We start from the raw sequence: 20,744 nt of genomic DNA, 5'->3' as shown, positions 1-20,744 counted from the left end.
ACCAGCTGTAGGAGGGAAAGGGCCCTAGCTGATTTATAAATGAGCTGGTTCAGTCTGTGTGTACAAGCTGAAAATAGATGGCACTGCATGTCAGGCACACACCTGGGGGTGGTCTTGAAAGAGAGTGGCAAGGGAAAATCTTCCCCTTAATGGGTAGAGCTTTGAGCACCTGGCCTGGGGTCAGAATGGGCTGGCTAGCTGGTCAGGGGCCAGGGAGAGACAGGCCTAGAAGAGGCTCCCAAATGAACAAAGTCTTGTCCAAGGGCACACAGAGTGCTTCTGAGAGAAGCGGGTGGGGAGGAGTTGGTGGGTGGAGAGCTGGGGTCCATAATCTCCAATAAATTTTTAACCTCCTTTCCCAACCCAGAGTGATACTGGAGGGAGACTTCCTAAGAAGCTGGCGTATTTCTATTCCCTTTTGTTTCTCTTTGAGAACACTACCTTGGAAGATACCACTTCTTTTAAGTTCTTTCCTCCAACCCTTTTGTTTTGTTTTGAGACAGTCTTGCTCTGTTTCCCAGGCTGGAGTGCAGTGGCACGATGATGGCTTACTGCAGCTGTGACTTGCGGGCTCAAGTCGGGGCTCTCCCCCGATAAAATTGAACGAAACTTCCACCTTGTATTTTGGCACCACAGTGGTCTGTTCTGTTTTGGAAGTTTTGTTTTAAAAGATTAAGAATGGCTTCTGCAAAAATCAAAACTAATTTAAACTGTGCTGTTGCTAATTCCCCTCGGCTTGAAAACCATGGCTTCCACTGTCCCGGGGTATGAAGAGGTCCATGTGAAAAGCTGTGGGAAGGCCATGGGAAGTGAGTGATGGAAGCCAGAGGTTTCCTGGGCCCAGACAGCTGTCCTGCTCAATATCTTCTAATCCAACAGAGAGGAAACACAATGACCTGGTAGAGTACTTGTTATTATATTTATTTATTTTTCTTTTAGCTATTTACAAAATTTTATTTCAGTATATTTTTCAGAAGCATAATTTTACGTTTCTTCATATTTTACTTTGTTCAAGTCCGGACCAGTCAAGGTCCTTTTCATGCAAAGATGTACATTTAATGAGGACGAAGAAGCCACCCAGTCACCTCATGAAGCTCTGCTGCTTTGTGCCCCTTTTTGGGTCAGGTCATCCAGGACACCCAGGTCTTGGTCTTTCTCCTCTTTTCTTGATTTTCACTGCCTGGGGCCAGCATCACTTCCAAAGACCTACATGTGTTTGATTTTACTGTATTTAATCTGCTTCACAGAATGTTACCGACTTGGCTGACCTCTGAAGAATCCCCCGGTACTGCCCTATGTCAGGCACCACAGCCAGTTGTGTTAAATTCGGGCACCTTTAGCTCTGCTGACTACTGACCCTGGGCCTGCAGTCCATCCGGCAAGATAGTGAGTGCAAAGTCTCACACAAATTGAGTCAATAGAAGTGATCCTGAACAACTGGGCTATTTCATAATTTAAGTTTATCAAAGAGAAACTTTAACACCCTCTCCCTCCCTCCCCTGAAAACCCAACACTGATAATATAGATTTTATATTGATCAGAGGACACTACACAACAAACACAAAGACACTACACTTCTAGTAGGACGAGTCACGATTTCCTTTGATGTTGGGCTACGGAATAGCTAGAAAGTTACTGCTCATCACCACAGCAGGGTACCATGCGAGTGGATAGCTTAATAAATGCATTCATTAGTTAACAGCTTTAAGGGTTAGCTATTATATATATGGAATGAGGAAACCTCATTAGGAATGGCCACAGTCTCAGCAAAACTCAGCTCTAAATATGCAAAGACTTTGAAGCCCTGCTATTAACAAGATGACATGAACTGTAAGAATACATTTGACAAGCTCTATTAAGACCCACCAGATCGCCCATGACCTGTGCAAAGGCACCCCACAGTGGCAGATGGAACTGGCAAGAACTTGGTAGGAAACGTGTCACACATCCCCACAATAAAATGACACTTCAGAAAGACAGACAGGGGTATCCTTCCCATGACAGTGGCAAAGAAGGGATCCTGGGTGGGGGAAGTCGATGGGAAGGAAAGAAATAGAAAGTGAGTAGAAGAGTAAAATAGGGGTTGCTGCATCCCAGATGCTGCCCAAGCTCCAAACTACCAAGCATTCCGCACTTCCAGAGTTACTTGGTGTGAGGTGAGGAGAGGGATGGGATGGAGGCAGCCTGCTGGACAGGGGGTGACTGCAGGCTGGGGAGGGGCTGGGAAGGGGTTGGGGACAGCTGAGGACTCAAATGACACAGACGACAGACCACATACAAGACTCAACAAGGGGAGATCTGGCAACGTGCAGGCTAAAATGACCAAATCCATAGCAAACTCAGAAGGTTCACGTTCCTGAAAGGGTGTCACTGCCAAATCTCCACCTCATTCTGACACTTAACCTACAGAGTATGAGTCGCAGTAGCGTTCAACTGCTCTCATTGCAGCACGTTAGGGCAAGATATCCTTTTTAAGGTATAATATTATATCTAGCTATATGGATCTATAGAGATATTTACAACTGGCCTCGCTGCCCTTCCTCTGTGCTGTGAAGCCTTCATGTGCATTGCTTCCAGACAAATCTTAAAACTCTCCTTTTCTTCACACTGCTCCAGTCTCCCTTTATGACTTTATCCCAAATGAACTGCTTGCCACAGGGTGCTGGAGACCCAAATCCACGTCAAGCAACCAATGCTCAGGCTCCAGGAAGCCAGCCTTTCAATAGCCACACTGGGAGCTTCAGACATGGAGTCACTGCTCTCCCCTCAACCGGAATCTCTATATGGGGTATCCAAAAATAAGGAGGCAATTTCAGCTCTTCCAGTGGTAACTTTCTTGTTTTCAACTGTCATACAAGATTTGTGTGTGTGTATGTGTGTGTGACTGTACAAGTGTCTGTTCTCAATGCCTCTTTCAGCCTCACTCCCCAGCCTGTTACCCCCAGACATGTTCTTCTAGGACAAAGTGAAATGCTCTGTACTTGCAGCTTCTTCCATGGATTAACCACTTCCTACCTCAAGGCACTAGCTCACCACTTCTTAGGACTACATTCACTTCCCCAGTCTTCTATCTAGGAGACAGCACAGATGGATGGAGGGACAGGGCAAACAGTGGAAGGGAACGGGGAGATGCTGCTCCCTGGAACAGGAAGTTGGAAAGAAACAGTCAGTTAAGCAGCCCGGCCAAGTAGGGCCCCTCCACCATATGGGAGCAGGCCAAGGGAATTCTAGTGGTTCTAGAAGGGTCACCAACAGGGAATACATATGCTTTCAGGGGTATTTCCTTTCACACCCATTCAAATCAGATAAACATAGATATGCAGACATGCCCTTATATACATGCACTCAGCATAGACCCATGTGTACACAAGCACACACATACATAAGCCACACTTTCACAGGGATGTGCACACACACGCATGCATCCACATGTTGTAGGTACAATTCTGTACACACCAATGTAGATTTACACCACTAGACATGGCACTATGCAGCTTCTCAAATGGTTGTTTATGTACATACACCCACCCTGATGCATATGCATACACCCAGGTATATACAGAAACAAACACAGAAGCACAGTGAAAGGGTGAGTGGGTAGAGGGGCAAGGGACTGAGGGAGAGATTGCATAGGGAGGAAGAGGTGGCATATGTTGAGTGCTCGGCAAAGTTCACTCCCTCACAACCTCCATCAGTGAGGTGGAGCTGCTTGGCAAGTTGGAATGCTGGCCAATCCTACTTCCATTAGGGGCCCTGCTCAGTGGGCAGAGAGCGTGTTCTCCCATCTGCTCACGTCACGCTCATTGGCTGGTCACCAGCCTATTCCTGCAGAGATGCCCCCGGTGCTATAGGATGTGGTGGGGGCCCTCTGGAGCACCCTCTTTGGGGAGGGGAGAAAAGGGAATGCCTCAGTTGAGAGAGTCAGGAGGAAAAAGACCAGAAAGAGCAAGTGGGGTGGATCTACCACTCACTGGCTGCATGTCCTCAAGCATGCGGCATAAGCCTCATTCGTTTTCCTTGGAACACTGGGGACAATGTGCCTTGCCTTCCCTGGCTTACAGGGCTCCTGTGAGGCTCCAGTGATGTAATGGGTCAGGGAGCTTGTTGACACTTACTATGCACTAGACAAATAGAAAGGATTAGTATATAGACGTACAATAGATATTCATCTGCTAGTCTAGATCGGATGGTAAAATAGCAAGTGTGAATTATCCTAACCTTAGTGCTGATTCACCAAGTGCCGTAACTGGTGATCAACTCAGCAACTGACAGAAAGCTAACTCCTGACTTAGACAGATGTATTGAGTCTCTATAGTCAAACGTTCTGAAACAGAAATATAGGCAAGACAAGTTCCAATCCCTCCGAAGAGGCCAGCTCAACTGTGTAATTTCCAACCTGACATCACCCCCCACCCTCTGCCAACCCCACAAGCTGAGTATGTGCTCTCTCACCCGATGTCACTCTGCAGCCCCACCCACCCACATTCCCCTTCCACCCTTGCATCAAAACACCACACTCAAATGCAGTACAGTGGGGGAAAGGCACTTACAAATGCTCCCTAAGTTTCCTATAGGCAGTTCCCTGAACTTCTAAGCCATGGCTAGCCCTTTAGCTATGAACCCCAGCCCAACCCAGCTTGACTTTCTTCTATAAAGCCCTAAGTAGAGGGTGAGCAAGATCCATAATCCCTAGGAGGAAACAAAAAAAGAAGAAAAAATGTAATGAAAAAGAAATGTTGACACCTCGAGGGGGACAGAAAAGACCCCAGGAATGTTTGTGGGCAAAAGGCCCAGATCCTTGCCCCATCCCCCAATCTGGCTCTTCTCTGTCCTCTAAACTTTTCCAGGGGCTTTTCTATGCTTATTCCTTGTTACAAGTCTTTGAAAAGGTGAGAGTCTTCTAGCAGGAAAGGAAATCCATGTGCTGTATACCTCCAACTCCTCCTCAATCCCTTCCCTTCCAGCTAGAACATGTTCTTTCCAATTACTCCCCACCTCATGTTTAGAAAGAGAAGTATGAACTCATTGGATTGCCCAAATAACCACAAAATAAAAGGAACAAAGGAAAGAGGGAAAAACAAACCCAAAAGAAACTGTGAAAGGAGCACAGCACAGTGCTCCTGCCGTTCTGGAGCACTGGGGGACTAATACATATGGTATACCCAGTAAACAATGTTGAACAACCCAAAGGCCAGAGGGAAGAGGAACCGGGACCACTTGTCGACCTTTGGGACGTAGTCAGGGTTAAAGAGATCGAAGGAAAACCCTTCAGTGAAGGAGCACCCAGGGCTTGGGGGGCAACTATCCTCAGACTCTGAGCTACTGTCCTTCTCTTGGCCATGGGCCATGAGCTCATCATCATTAAGGCCCCAGGTACTGTTAGTATCACACTTGAATTGCTCCTTAACGGCAAGGCAGCCGCTCTTGTCATTGTTGTCATCAAGGTCCCAGCCTGCTTCTTGCACACCCTTCTTGCCATGGTGAAGCATGGGCTTCCCACTGGGGCCATGGCCATGGCACTCATCCGAGCTCAAGCTCTCATTGGAATCTTCATGGTCATGGGTAACACCATAGCCATGGGCTTCGGCACGGTTGCGGATTTCGGTAGGAATGATACTGTCATCAGCCTGGAAACCATTAAAGCGAACACCATAGCTGTGCTGGGCCTGCTCTGAGGTGGAAGGGAGATCGCTCAGGCTTTCTCCAGTGGCCAGGGGGGCCTGGCCTGAGAGAGAAGTGAGTGGGCTGAGGCTTTCCGAGGTGGCCAGCTGGGCCTGCTCGGAGGTGGACGTCAAAGAACCGAGGCTTTCCGGGCTTGCCAGGGGGGCCTGCGCTGGGGTGATGGGGAGAGAGCTGACTCCGTCTTCCACGTTAATCAGGCCATCCTTTGAGGAGATAATGGATAGGCTCATCAGTTTCATATCGCCTAGATGGATATGCACTGGGGGGAGGGAGGAGGGAAGGGACTTCCCTCATCAGCACTTGCAATGTTACTGCTGATCTCTTTGACAGATAGAGCCAGCTCCTCTTGGGGTCTCTGGTGTTCAAGGGGTGAGGAACAGGACCAATCGGCTGTTAGCATGCAAGGGAAGGCTATGGAGGCTGCCAAGCCAGTGTCTCGCTGGAGGCAGCTGCTCCCTCAGGAGTGCTGTGTGGTGGATGGATGCCTGCTTAGGTAGGCAGGACCGGGCTTTCTGCGAAGGAGGGAGGTAGCTGGGCATTAACATACTGCCCACAGCAAAAGCCTCAGCATTGCCTTGGGAGTCTGAAGTGCCAAGGAAGGAGGGGTAGGTAGGCCAGCCTCTCCGGTGACTGTCTTCCTTTCAGCCTCCCTGTGCCCATCTTCCCTTCCAGCTTCATTGCCTGCTCTGGAAGCATGCAAAGTGGACCAAATTCAGTCCAAAGGTCTGGAGAAATTTAGCTCTGCCACTTACTTGCCTTGTGACCTTGGACAATGGTCATCTATAAAGGAGTGATGAGAAATAGTACTACTTCTTTGTTATATGTTGTGTGTGTGCTGTGTGTGTGTGTTTTGTGTGTGCGCGCATGTGTGTGTGTGCGTATTTAAAAAGCTAAGAAATGCAAAAGGGTCAAAAGCGCTAAGCCTGGGCTCAAGAGGTGCTCAGGGAAAGCTGATTGTCAGTCAAAAAGTCAAACCTGCACGTTTCCCACCACCACTTGCTGGTAGTGGTAGCGGGCAATGACTCTTCGGGGTCTCCTGCGTCGCCTAGGCTGGCGCCGAGGTCCTCGACTGTAGAAAAGATAGTTGATGTAGACATACTCCAGCAAGGACAGGAACACAAAGAACAAGCACACGAGGATATAGATATCGATGGCCTTGATACAGGAAATGTTGGGGAGCTTATCCCGCAGATGTGAGTCGATGGTGGTCAGGATGAGCATTGAAGTTAAGCCTGTAAGCAACACAGTATAGGCTTAGTCTCCTCTGATGGCTAACATTCTTGGCAACCTGTCAGGCCCACAGCCAAACATATTTGGGGTGAGGAGGGCCCACAGCAAAGGCCCTCGGCTCTCTCTTTATTCCTTTTCCCCCATCTTTAAACTCAGCCCACGCTTCAATGGTTCAATGACTTCTTATTGCTCTTAGGGTCAAGTCTCAAACCTCCAGCCATGGCTTCATAGCAATTGACATCTTCAGCCCCACCTTGTCCTATGATGGCTCCTTTCCCTTTTGCCTTTCTTTAGTTCTTGGGAAGGTTTTCTGAGCCCTAAACTATTACACAAACATAAAGCTTTAGTCCAGAATGTTCTCCTAAAGAGGGAGGCTGAGGAGTCTGCCCCACAGATGGTGAAGGAGAAACCAGACCTGGATCTGGGACACATTGACATTCTGCTGGATGGGGCCAGACAAACCAGGGAGTTGATCTCTTAGGTCTCTTCTTGGTACTGCTCAAAAATTTTTCGTGGCTCCCCATGCTTAGACATAAAGTGCAAGGTCTTCCTAAGCCTGACTAGGCTGTCTTTGTGCTGCTGTCCTCACCTCCTCAGCTCCTGTCCCAGACACCCTGTGATTTAGCCCCCTTTTAATGGCCCCTATGATCTAAACTTATGATTTGTCCATTTACTTATGGATTCACGAAATAATGAATTCTGGTACTCGGGGCTCAACAGGCCAAGATTCCAACCTTGATTTTTTTTCACATCTGTCTCTAATATTGGTCTCTCTATTGGGGACTGGCTGTGCACCTGTATGAAGGTGCAAATGTCTATTGGAAAAATCCTTATTTCCTTGCCTGTGTAGTCACACACTGTTCCAGGTACTTTTTCCTTACTCTCAACTTTTTTTCTAAGCCAAATGACCCAAATCCCTTCCTGGGACAGAGACAGAACCTACCAATTGTCACCCTGGCTGCAGAGGAATCATAGTTCATCCAAAACGATATCCAAGAGGTAATAGTGGTGAGGACAGTAGGCCAGTAGACTTGCACAAGGTAGCTGTTAACTTCCCTCTGAACCTGGAACTTCAGTATCAGGCGTATGTAGGAACCTGGCAAGCAGATACACTGGAATTAGGGTGGCAGGGCTGAGGGGCATTTGCAGGGTGGAGAGGTACAGGATGGAGAAGGAGGGGAGGAGGGGAGAGCAACGGGAAGTTCAGCTTGTAATACTCCATCCAGAGGCATCCAGCTTGGGCAGACTGCAGATCTGGCTCTGTTTGCTGCACTAGCAGGTCAGTGACAACGGCATATCTCAGTAGGCGTGAGCATAGCATAGCAAGTCTGCTCTCTCCACTTTCCTTTCTCACTTGCTCCATGTTTGGTGAAGTTTTGGAATGGGAGAGGCAAGAGATGTTCCCAGGGTACAAACAGATGGAGGGTGAAAGGCCAGTCCTGAGAGGAGCTTGAATCTTTTACACCTGCAGAGTGTCGTGAACCCAGCTAAGTGCTTCCACGGCCATTCCTCATTGGCAGTGGATGAGCCATTGGGGCTTTATTAACGGGGCCTGGAACCAGTAGGAAATGGAAAAGGAGGCATCAGAGAATAGGAGCCAAAATCAGAGGCCGCTAGGAGTTTATGGAGGTGCAGGGCAGACATGAGACAGGAGAGAAGGAAGGGGTCAGACCCACCTGTGTAGAAATACACCTCCTTGCTAGTAATCGTCCTCCCCAGGAAAGTGAACTGAGGGATACGCAGCTCCTCAGTCATGTGGATGGCGTTCCCATTGTCATCCCAGAATAATATGATGTCTTCAACAGTGTAACCATCTGGGAAGGAGAGAAACAGGTGGTCTCAGATTCTTAGAAAGAAAGAAAAGCACAAAAAAGACATGCTACAAGCTCCCACCTCCTAACTTGCACACACTTTCCCAATAGTAAGGTGACATTTTCCCAGAGGACCGTTTATGCTCTAAAGACCACCTAGTCCCAGATGCTATATTTATACATCTATCTGTCAATAAATCATCTATCACCTATCTATCTCTCCACCATCTTTCTCTCTTTGTTTCTATCGTCTATCTATCCTCTATCATCTATTTATTTGGGGAGAGAGAATGGGGGGAGGGAGGGAGCACAGGAGATACACTGTCCCTTTCACTGTCACTTCAGCCTCTGCTTCCCTGATCACCACAGCCCCAAGTAGGGAAGAGGGGGCCATAGGAGACATACGTACAGCTCTCTACCACCAGGTTGCAGGCCTGCTTGTCCATAGGGAATTTATGCAGATCCAGGGAACAAGCTGCTGTAGTGGTGAGTCTGCAAAAGAAAACAAAAAGGAAGGAGAAGGTGAGTCAAGCCTAGGCAAACAACCACTGCTGAGGAAACTGCAGTGGTGGGGAGGGAAGAGTTATCCCGAGGACTGACCCATGTGTAGAGAGGAGAGAGGAAATTTGTTTGTGACAAAGTAACCAAGAGACCTGGCAGCACATAAACAGAGAACACACGTATGGCACGTCAGAAAACTGCAGGGTGTCAGATGGGAAGGGCCCTGGAGGAAACTGAACGCAGAGACGGAAAGGGATGCTTCCCGCAGAAGGAGTGAGGCTAGCAAGAGAAAACTGTGTGCTACACCAAATCGGCTGAGACTCCAGATGCAACGTGGAGTGCTGCTGTCAAGTGTGCATGTACAGCTGGGAGCCTCCATCCAGGCCTGCCTCTGGCCACATCTGTACACAAGCCAGAGGTGCAGGCCTGTGTGGGTATTGGGGACTAGCAAAATGTCATTGGGTGCGAAATGGACAGAAGGGATAAACATATCTGTGGTGGGCCATGGCACTGTTGACAGTACACGAAGTGGGCAGGAGCTTTAAGTTGCAATGTGGTGGGGGCATCCATAAGAAGAATCTGGCCAGGCACGGTGGCTCACGCCTGTAATCCCAGCACTTTGGGAGGCCGAGGCAGACGGATCAGGTCAGGAGATGGAGACCATCCTGGCTAACACAGTGAAGCCCCGTCTCTACTAAAAATACAAAAAATTAGCTGGGTATGGTGGCACTCACCTGTATTCCCAGCTACTGGGGAGGCTGAGGCAGAATTGCTTGAACCCGGGAGGCGGAGGTTGCAGTGAGCCGACATTGTGCCACTGCACTCCAGCCTGGGCAACAGAGTGAGACTCCATCTCAAAAAAAAGAATCTGAGGGGTCTCAGAGGTGCTGAGAAAGTGGGCAAGGTCTCCAGTGGGAGAGAAGATAAGACACAAGCTCTCTACAGCCTCCCTTGGGAGGCTCTGCTCCATCCCTTATTCTGCCCTTCTCATCTGCTAGCCCCAGCTGAGTCCCTTTCAATTGCTTCCTTGAAATAATTTCCATTTTGTACACTGGATATGGTGTGTGCATGCACGTGTGAGTGCATGTGCGTTTTTCTCCCTTCTATGAATCCTCCATGCAGCATTATTCAGCTAATTCTCCCTTTAAGTAGAACAAGTGTGACCAGTGACCTGTTCCCTGTGAGTCTTGTTATTTTCTGATGCCAGAGCCTGGGTCTGTGGGAAGGTGGATGGAAAAAGGAAGGAATGGAGCAAGAGCTCCACAGAGAAAGAGAAACCCAGAGATCAGATCTGTAAAAACCGTAAGAGCCGAACCCTGGCAGCTACTTCTCAGCCACATTTTCTGAGCTAAACTGATCTCTTACACACGTCTTTGGAGACAGTTTGTAAGAGCTGCCGCTGTGAGGAGAAACTTGGTGACTGTTTCCTATGCTATAACTAGACTAGTGAGGAGGTTCAGCTTGCAATTGTTCTGTGTGTATGTATGGAGAGCCATAGACCAGAGACCCATGCCACACACGCCCTGCCCCTCCACACTCCTGGAGGCCCTGCATGATGCAAATATGACTGATGGCAGAAAGCAGGCCCCCTCGTTCACTGCATGGACTTCAGCATTCATCTTCTCCCTCCCTCACTGCGTGGAGAGAAAAGACAAAGATAAAGAACAGAATGCATGCAACACTAGGGTGGAGGGAGAGGTCTTTCAGTTGAGGGAATCAAGGAGGACTTCTTGACCAAGGGGGCATTTGAGTTGGGGATTTCAGGGTGGGCAAGGTTTCAGCTCATGGAAAGGGGGAAGGACTGACCAATCCAGACAAAAGGAACAGCAGAAACCAAGGTGTGGGGACAGAACAGCTAAGGGTGTCTGTGGGAAACTGTGAAATTTCCACTTTGGCTACTGGGTAGAACGAGTGAAGGGGGAAGTTCAAGATAGGTTTGGAAAGCAGTGGGTGCCTTTGTGTGTCCCTTGGAGTGTGTTTGTAGAATATTCAGTGGGAAGAAGGAAGTCTGCTGGGACATCCCCAGACCCCTAGGGGACTCACCGGATGCCATACCGCACCGTTCCATCTGGGTGAAGCTGAAACACGCGATTTTCCACAGTCACATCATGCACGAAAGCATCTTTGCTATTCAGAAAGTAGCAGTCAGGGACCCACAACTTCTCATGCATCCGATAGTCCAGGGTCAAGTTCAGGGTGGTCTCATAGTATGCTAAGCGTGAATCTTTCCAAGTCTGATGAAAAAACATCGTGATCGTGTAGTCCTGGGAAGATAAATGTAAATCCCAGTTGTAAGTTTGGTTGTCCAGCGCTCCATCCTTGGTGTGTGTAGGGTACGTGTGTATGTGTGCATGCACTTGTGTATGCAAGTGTATGAAGTATATCATAACTATATACAAGTGCATGAAACATACGGATGTTTAAAGAAAGAATAAAATGAATCTTGTGTAATTAGAATCCAGGTTAAGAAACAGAATATTACCAATAACTTTCAAACCCCAATGTATCTCTTCCAGAATATATTCCTCTCACACCCCCAGCAGTAACCATTATCCTAGATTTTATGATAATTCCCTTGCTTTGTGTTAGAGTTTTATTGTCTATGTATTGCTGGAAAACATATTGCTTAGTTGGACCTGTTTTTAAAATTTTATCTGAATAATACTGTATGTATTCATAATTTGCTTCTTTCACTCAACATTATCTTTGTGAGATTCACTCAGGTAGACATGTGTAATTATCATTCGTTCACTTGCTTTTCTGGATAATATACGAATATACCACGCGGATTATCATATGAACATGCATACCAAAACCATGATGAAATACAAATGATGAAGTAGAAGTTCCACTTTATATCCCTGTCGAAAGCCAAGAGCCAAAAAGCTGCAGAGGGTTCCCAGTGCTTCTGCTTCACCAACACTGGGATTGCCTGACTTTTGACTTTTGCTAATTTGGTATGTAATGGGTTCTCATTCTGGTTTTATTTTGCATTACTAACAAGGCTAACCATCTTTTCATATGTTTCATATATTTACCTGCTGTTTAATTTTCTTCACAGAAGTGATATTCCTGTTCATATTTTCTGATAATTTTTCTATTGGTTTAAAAATATTCTTATTAATTCACAAAATGATGCATATTTTGAATATCAGTACTTCATGCTGCAAGCATCTTAGTCCACTGTGATTGATCCTTTCACACTTGTTATCATGGTTTTGTTTTGTAAAACAGGAGTTCTATAAATTTGGTTACACAGAATTTCAATATAGTTGAAGTTACGAGATTTATTTTGTGTGGTCTGTGTTTTCTGTGTCTTTTTAAAGACATCCTACTGCAAGACATAAAGCCAGTGTTCTACACTATCTTTGAAAAGCTTCATAAGCCTTTCACTGTTAAGTCTATAATCCATCTGAAGCCGAGTTTCTGGATGTGGTGTGGTGTAGGGGTTGAATTAATGTAGTTTTTATTCTGAATGGCTGCAGTGTCCCAAACCTACCTTGTTCCTTTATGTGAGTTCTGTCACAGGTCAGAACAACTGGACTTGGATTATAAGCCTGCTGCTTGTTCCATGTCCTCTGTTCCCAACCCCATGGCTGGAACTAACACACTTACCATATTCATCTCTGAGATCTGTTCAATGCTCGTGACATAAATAGATACTCTCACAGGCACAGGGGCACCTAGAAGACAGAAAGACACAATTACATGAAAGGTAGAATAAAGGTTAAGAGCATAAACTTGGGAGCCAGACTGCCTGGGCTTGAACCCTCTTTGACACTTGTTAGTTGTGTGATCCTGAGTAAGTCACCTAACCCTGCTGAGTCCTAGTCTCCTCATGGGTAAAATGGGGATAGTGATAGCACTGATCTCATAGTCAGAGCAAAATAAAGAGAACGTCAAGGGATGAAGCACTCCTTCTAAACGTTTTCCTGATAAAACCTGAAAAGCAATGAGCCCCAAAGCAGGAGCCAAGATTCATGGTTGTGTGTGCACATGTTTGTGTGTGAGTGAATGTGTGTGTTTGTGGGCGTACATGCGTGTCTGTCTGTGATTGTGTGAGCTGTGTATATGAGTGTATGTGAGCATGTTCATGCATGTGAGTGAATTTGTGTGTTCATGTTCAGGTGAATGTGCCAGTGTGTGTAATCATGTTTGTGTATAAGTGAATGTGTGAGCATGTTTGTGTGCTTGAGTGTGTTGTACAGAAGTAAATCTGTGAGCATGTGAATGTGTGTAGGTATGTTGCTGTGTGGGAGTGTATGATTGTGTTCATGTGCAAGTGAGGGTATGACCATGCATGTTTGTGAGCTTGTCTGTGTGTGAGTGAATGTGTGAACATACACATATGAGTTTATGTGAGGATGTCTGTGTGTGAATGTGTGGTTTTGTGGGACTGAACCTATGAGCATGTCCATTTAAGTATGAGTGTGTTCGTGAGGAAGTGTGAGTGAATGTGTGAGTGTGTGCATGTATTCCAGTATGTGAGCCTGTTCGTGTGTTAGTGTATTTGTATGTCCATGTGTGAGTGAACGCCTGCGCATGTTCATGTCTGTGAACCAGTTGTGTTGACGTAAGTGTACATGAGCGTGTTTGTGTATCGTGTGATGTGTCCACCTGTACTGGCATACTCATGTATATGGAAGACTATATTAGCATGTTCGTGTATGTGAGAATGCTCATGTGTGGGTGAATGCAAGAGTATGTGTGTAAGCATGTTAATGTCCACGTACCTATCAATGTAGATGTGCATATTTTCAGCAGGTGAGTGAATCTGTGAGTATATTGTGAACACATTCGTGTGTGAGTGAATATGCGAGTGCTTTCGTGTATGTGAGCGTGCCCACTATGCATGAGTGACAGTGTGCTTATGTTTATGTGTGTATGTGTGAGCATGTGTTTGTGTGTGAGGATGTTAATGTGTGTCATGTTTTTGAGTGAATTTGTGAGTGTGTTTGTGTACGTGGGCATATTTGTGTATGGGTGAATGTGAGTATATTCATATGTGTACGTAGATGTGGGAGCGCGTTTGTGCGTATGTGTGTTAATGTGTGAGTGAATTTGAGCGTGGTCTCATATATAACATGTGTGTAGTAAATGTGTGAGCATGTTTGTGTGTGTGAGCATGTTAAAGTGTGTGAATAAATTCGTGAAGGTGTTTGGATGTGTGAGCATGTTTGTGTGAGTGAATGTGCATGTGAGTGTGTTAATGTGAATAAATTTGCATGTGTTTGTGAGCATGTTTGAGTTTGAGTGAATGCGTGCATATGTTCACGTGTGGATGTGGACTTGTGCGTGTGTTTGGTGGATGTGAGCATGCTATTGTGAGAATAAGTGAACGTGTGATCATGCTCAGTGGGTGTGTCTATGTGTGAGAATGAATTTGTGAGCGTGTTCATGTGAGTGGGTGAGTGCACAGGAGAGGGTAATTGTGTGTTAATGTGTGAGTGTGACAGTGTGTGGATGTTTGTGTTAGTATACTTCTGCCTCCTTGCTTTTTTTTTACACCCAGGTGTTGGCGCCGTCCACTTGCAGGACTCAAATGTGTTCACGGATGTGAAAATATGTGGTACACTGTAAGGCACTGTGGGCAAATACAATTTTATTGCTCGCTCCTCAGCTCTAAGCTTTCTACAGCCAGTCCCACAGCAAAGCCCTTAGTCTCCATGTATGACATCACACTGCTGCTAGGGAAACATGCATGACGCCTGCAATTCAGCCTGCTGGTTTTACTGCAGGCTGATTGCCCAGAAGCTGAGCTGCAAAGAGAGAAATGTGTTATTCCAAGCCCAAAGCTTCACAAAGGAAAGCTCTATTGGGAATAAGCATCTGAATGGCAGCCGTGAAGTAAATGAGCCTCTGTGTTAGGGTACAGCCCAGATTCCAGCATCCAGGCCTGTTGTGAACAAGCCCCAGAAAAGTGTTATGTGGTGACAGGAGTTCCGAGAAACACAGTTCTCGATGACTGCCTTTCGGGCTCCCCACATGCCTTTAGAGAAGGGAAGCTGTGTTAGGCAGGCAACGAGCTCCAGAGGGGCCAGCCAGCTACACCTCAGTGTTAGACTTCTCTAGACCATTCCGCATGATTCAGGCAACTCCTTTCCTCGTGGTGGAATGCTGGCGACCCCGAAGGGCTGGGCCAGAAACCTGTCCAAGGACTCCTAGTTGAAGGGAAAGTAGGAGCTGAAATGCAGTTCACATTCCCCTCACCGAGCCATGAGTCCTGGCACAGGGATGCAGCTCAGAGGAAGGGGACATCCTTCTAATTTATCCCCTTAAAGGGGAACCTTTTGTGCTAGTAGTGGTCAGGATGAGAATTTAGATGAGGAATCCCATATCCCTAAACAGATAACGGGGGTGGGGAGGGGATGAGAAACGTCCTGATAAGGAGTCCAAATACCATGTCTAGGATGGTGGCCCCAGCCCATCACTGTCCCACCCTGCCCCCTCAGGAAGGCAGGGAAAGTGGTGGGGGTAATCACCTCCCTTTCTCCTGGAACCTTTCCTGCCTCAACTCTACTTCCTATCTAGCAAATGAATGAAAGAATGAAAATATCTCCTTCATTCCTTCACAATATCGGGTGCCTAAATGATGCCAGGTGCTAAGCTAGGTGAAGCCCTCAAGGGTGGCCTTTTGCCACAATGCAGAGTGCCCCAGTTCTCTTGCCAGGAAGGAATTGGCTTTGTTAATTTTCTCTGGATCCTCCTCCTCCTTTTCATCCTCCTCCTCTTCTCACTGTCCCCCATATGCAAGGAAGGAATAAGGCTCCTGTTTGAACTGGACCACAGTTAAGTGAGGCCTCTGCATGTGGAGTATGTGTGGGGAAGTGAGGGGAGGTATGCCCTGAAACTCTACTCCACCTCTGACACAGAGGGGCATTTGACTCTGTGTCTAGTGGGGGAGTCCTGGAGTCCCCAGGCGCTGACCGCCTTGGCCTAGCTATCCCATCAACTGGTCTCTCTTCCCACACCCACCATGCAACAGCCTCAGACCTGGAGCCTGTGGTGCCCCCTTCTGTTTAAATGCTAGAAGGTCCTGAGTTGTCCTTGCCTTCCTACCTTCATCTGTTTGGCTAAATCAAGCCAGGGATCCAGCTTTTCTCACACGCTGCAGGTCTGCACATCCACAAAGCTTAGGGTAACCCTCCCCAGAGATTGATTCTTGTCCCTGCTCCCTCCCCCTGGTCCTGGCTGCCTGCAGAGATGTCGACCTGGCCCTGAAACAGTGGGGAGAATGTGATTGGTGTACTCAGATGGTTGTTGGTCAGTCTCTGCTGAGAAACGTGAGAAAGGCAAGACAAAAAAACGAGGTAGCTACTCCCAGGTCACCCATCGGTGCTTGGTGCAACTGATCCAAAAGACTCCAAAGTCGCTGCCATACAAGGACGTGCTGCCTGTACTCTAACACCTGGATTCCCATATGGCCAGACCTTTAGCCCTTGGTGACCCACCCAGAAGACGCGCCGCTGTTTTGCAATGAAAGAGCCTGCCTTCTGGCCTTTCTACCGTAGCTTCTCAGTATGCTCTCAGCTTTAATCCCTTGGGCTGTGCCTTCTGCTCTCACACTTCGGAGGGAGCAAGGGAGCTAAGGGGAAGCACCAGTTCAGGGTCCCACCTCCAAAGCTTAGGGCCCAGGGCTACCACCTTGCTTTTCAAGGTGGCGCTCCCCAGGCCAAACTGGTCTACCGCAAAGGCCGAATCCTCTCAGCTGTGTTTTCTTAGGGTGGAAACAGAGTGTATTTGGAAGACCTCTATTCACATGCATAAATGCAGATCATTAGCTTTCATTAACCCTTTGGAGTGGGAGCTTCCTTTGAGCTGGAATGTAACTAACCTCTTTTTAATGGACTGTTTCTTTTGTTTGTCCTTGATCTAGGTTTCCTAGGTGTCCCCTGGGCTAGAGAATGCTGCGTTTGCTATGCCGGGTTCAGGGTAGGTTGCCTGTCACTTAAAGCTGTGTGGTCCAGGCTAGTCGCCCTTTTTAAATGGGAGGCTAATTACAAAAATGGGGGAGGAACTGATGTCTGATTTTCCTGGGGGTTTGTGTGTCAGTTTCTTTGTCATTTCTAATCTCAGCACCAGAGATCTGAGTACCAGGCTGAGGAGTTTGGATTTTATCTGGCAGTTAGATAAAACCATTAAAAGTTCCTGAGGTGATCCGGCTGGGTTTATAAAGACCACACTGACTGCGGTGTCTTATAGAAACTGAGAATGAGGGAGCTGAGGTGGAAGTGCCCAGGGCCTGGGTGGGTTAAGTACACTAGACAGAAAAGACCGTGCTCTCAGTTTTGAACTGGCTGAATGGGACAAGTGCCCAGGGTGTGAAGAATGTGCTCAAGTAGAAGAATATGTGTCCTCCCAGGAGCTGGAGCAGAAAACTCTAGCCAGAGAAACACAGCGCGCTGCATCCTGTACACCCATTTCTGTGCTTAGCTCTTTGCCAGCCACACCATCGTAAGGGGAGTGTGGAGGAGGTAGAAGGCTCTCATGCATCTGAAAGCAGAGAAGTGAGAGATATTACAGGGTGCAGAAGGCCTGGGGGTGCTTCCTTGCTGGTCTCTGCAGAGTCAGGACGGTGGGATCTGGAGAGGCACACGTGTAGAGCCCGCAGGATACCACTGGTCAGCTTACAGGGCACGGCTGGCTTGCTGTGTCTCAGCTCTAGGACACCTAACCCAAGTTCTCTAGTGTCTGGATATGCCTTACCTCCAAAATTCGGTCTCAGGCGGACATCGTATCTTGACAGCACCCTGTCCAAAATCTTTTGAACCACAGCTTCATTTGCACAATTTTTGCTGAAACAGAGAAGTCATAAGTAAATGCCGGTCGACTTGGGGCCCACTTGCCAGTGGTTGCCTTGCTAGGGCCTTCTCTTCTCCAGCACATACGCAGACATGTCCAGTCATACGTGTACACACTCTCTCTCCCTGCTCCTCTCCCTCCCCATGGTGAGTCAGCCAGAAGCGCAGCGGTGACGCAGACTCCTCTTTCCTGCCCCCCCCCCCCAACCTTCCCAGCTTTAATCCAGAGGGTGGGGCTCAGAGACTGGATCCCTGTTACCAGGCAGGACTTGTGGGGGTTGAGGAGAGGAGGTGGTAGGAGAAGGGGAGACGAAGAAGAGTGGGCAGATGAAAGCCCTCAGAAAAATGCATTACTTCAACTCCTTCAAGAGCCCCATCTTGCAATCAGCCTCGACGCTGTTTTCTAGGTTGGTGGGGGTCCTCCTTCCAGGGGCACCTGATTGCCCCAGGAAAAGTCATCTTTTGCTCTCAGTGCCCTCGTAAGATGAGCTCAAAGTTTCATTTTCCCTTACCTGGGCTAGGGCTGGGCATTTTTTAGTCACTTTTATGTCAACCTTGTTTCTGCACACCTCTGTTTTCCAGACTTGGCATATGGCATAAGACACACAGAGAGAGTCTTTCTGGTGTAGCTGAGATTTACGACCCTCATCCAACCAAACCATTTCAGATTCTTGGGGCTCAGAGCTCTCCTGGGAAAGACATCTATTCTGGGAGCAGGTATATCTCTTGCTGAGCATGTGCTTCCACCCTGGAGGTGTCTTGGGTGAGCATAGGTAAGTGGACCCAGCCCAGCTCTGCGGAGGGAGAGCTGGCCTTTCCAGAGATCTCTGACACATCTCACCCAATTCACCTAGACCTTCAACAGGGCTCCTTCCCCAACAGGGCTTGTGAATCAGAACAGGCCCCGGCATCACTGTGACTCTTCAAATCTTTGACGCATTGCCCAGGGAACGTCAGCCCCTGCAAATATGTGTGTGTGTGTGTGTGTGTGTGTGTTTGCGTGCGTGCGCACGCGCATGTGTGCATGTTCACTGGCGCAGTATGGTATGTTGGGTTGAGGGCACTGCAGGGCTGTCTGCTGGAACCTTGCCAAACTAACAGCCCCCCCCCCCCCCACCCCTTTATGAGTACATGTTAATTTCTGGCTTGCCATTTAAACATTGTTAAAATTATTCCTAATCATCTTTAATCAAAAATTTCATTTTGCAACATTCCAAAATGTGCACATGAATTATTCCCAAATTAAAGCAATGCATTCCCACCTGTTTCCAAGCACACATTACCCATGTGCCAACGCTCAGGATCTGTGGCCACCCCAAATACACATTTCTGTGTGATTTACATGTAAAGGCTTCAGATATTCGCACACCCAAACAAACTTGAAATCAAAAAGAGAAAAAAACCGGAGTCTTCAAATATTTTCACACGACTAAGTACAAAAGCACACCCATCCCAGACCACACGGTTCGTGGTTATTCAGACACGATCGCAGCTCCGATGGGTTTGAGTTAATCATTTCTATCTGCCGCATTGGAAAGAGTCCCTCACCCCCTCAACACATGCATGCACGCGCGCGTGCCTCAGGAGATGGACTAAAATGTACACTCAAACAGGTGTCTCTCTCTGTTTTGTGAATTGCCCATCATCCTGTACCCTCCTCCCCAACCCCACAGGTGCCAAAGCTGGGGAAAGCTGCCGGGAACCTTAAATCCTTGGGGATGGATGGACAGATCCTGGGACGAGGGCAACCCCCGCCCCCACCCCTCGGGCTGCGGTTTAGGCACACGCAGGGCTCAGTGAAGCTCCGCAGTAACAGGTGGGCGGAAGCACAGGGCTCCATTTCAACACCGCACTCCCACCTCACCCCTTCTAGCGGCCAACAGGCAGGACCCGGGCGCCAGGGCTCAGCGAGCCCGGGTCCGAGTCCCCCACGGCCCGCTCCGTCCAAGAGGCCAGAGGTCGTCTGCCCGTCTCCATTCCCGCCCCCGCCGTGCCTAGCCTGGCGGTGCCCGCTTACCAGTTGAAGAGGTTCAGGACGACTTCGGGCACAGCAGAGGAGAACTCGAAGTGGAATTTCGGGATGGGACTGGGGTAGTTGCCCTCCGCGAGCCAGGTCCTGATGAGCAGCAGGATCACTGCGGCTCGCAGCATGCCTCGGATGCCCATGGCCGGGGCGTTCTGGGCGCCTGAGGGCGCGGGAGACAGGGCCGCGAAAAGGAACAGAGGTGGAGTGGGAGTGGGAGAGTGGGTCACAACTGGGGCCCGGAAAGGCGGGCTTGCTGGCCCTTCCCCAAAGAGTCGCCTCTAAGGAGAGCGCAGCGAAGGCAAGGGAAGTAGGGGGTGCGGGGGTCGGCCCGAATATCGGAGATGAGAGCCCGGGAGGAGCAACCACCCAGCAGCTCTGCTGGACGCAGCTCCCCCCAGGGCCCGCCCGGCAGCTGCGAGGTGCGCTCCGTCTGCGGCCGCTCCTGGCTGCGACTGGGCACAGATCCCAGCTCGCTGCTGGCTCCGCCCACTCCGACGGCAGCGCAGGCCCAGCCAATCGGACAGGTGCCAGGAGCCGCACAAAAAGGCGCGCGCTCCTGCTTCCGCCCGCAGCCTGCGCGCCGCCCGGCCCCCGCCCCTTCAGGCTTCTGCAGTCATCCCCCGGCCATCTCCAGACACAGACAGGGCGGGGCCGGGCTGGGGGAGGGGGAGGAGGGCTGGCTTCTTGGGGGCT

General features: G+C 48.7%; 1 protein-coding gene across 1 annotated transcript; it reads right to left on the bottom strand.

The window, feature by feature from the left end:
- Nucleotides 1-900: 900 nt before the first annotated feature.
- Nucleotides 901-20,505, bottom strand: GABRQ (gamma-aminobutyric acid type A receptor subunit theta). Its single transcript, XM_032757752.1, has 9 exons — nucleotides 20,043-20,505; nucleotides 17,931-18,019; nucleotides 12,840-12,907; nucleotides 11,268-11,488; nucleotides 9,133-9,215; nucleotides 8,589-8,726; nucleotides 7,856-8,008; nucleotides 6,658-6,914; nucleotides 901-5,885 (listed from the first exon to the last, which is right to left on the bottom strand). Exons 1-9 carry the CDS (start codon nucleotides 20,189-20,191, stop codon nucleotides 5,145-5,147), a joined length of 1,899 nt encoding a protein of 632 aa, XP_032613643.1. The 5' UTR covers nucleotides 20,192-20,505; the 3' UTR covers nucleotides 901-5,144.
- Between the last annotated feature and the right edge of the window lie 239 nt (nucleotides 20,506-20,744).

Source organism: Hylobates moloch, unplaced genomic scaffold (genome assembly GCF_009828535.3).
Source record: "Hylobates moloch isolate HMO894 unplaced genomic scaffold, HMol_V3 SCAFFOLD_7, whole genome shotgun sequence".
NCBI classification, from domain to species: Eukaryota; Metazoa; Chordata; class Mammalia; order Primates; family Hylobatidae; genus Hylobates; species Hylobates moloch.
The sequence above is the reverse complement of the archived record's forward strand: the minus strand, read 5'-3'. Positions and strand labels throughout refer to the sequence as shown.

Coding starts and splice junctions, on each gene's coding strand:
- GABRQ (XM_032757752.1), bottom strand. CDS start 20,191: ATGGGCATCCGAGGCATGCTGCGAGCCGCAGTGATCCTGCTGCTCATC. Junction 6,915..7,855: donor TGCAGCCAGGGTGACAATTG/GTAGGTTCTGTC, acceptor TGTTGCTTACAG/GCTTAACTTCAATGCTCATC. Junction 5,886..6,657: donor TGGTGGTGGGAAACGTGCAG/GTTTGACTTTTT, acceptor ATCTCCTCAAAG/GATGGCCTGATTAACGTGGA.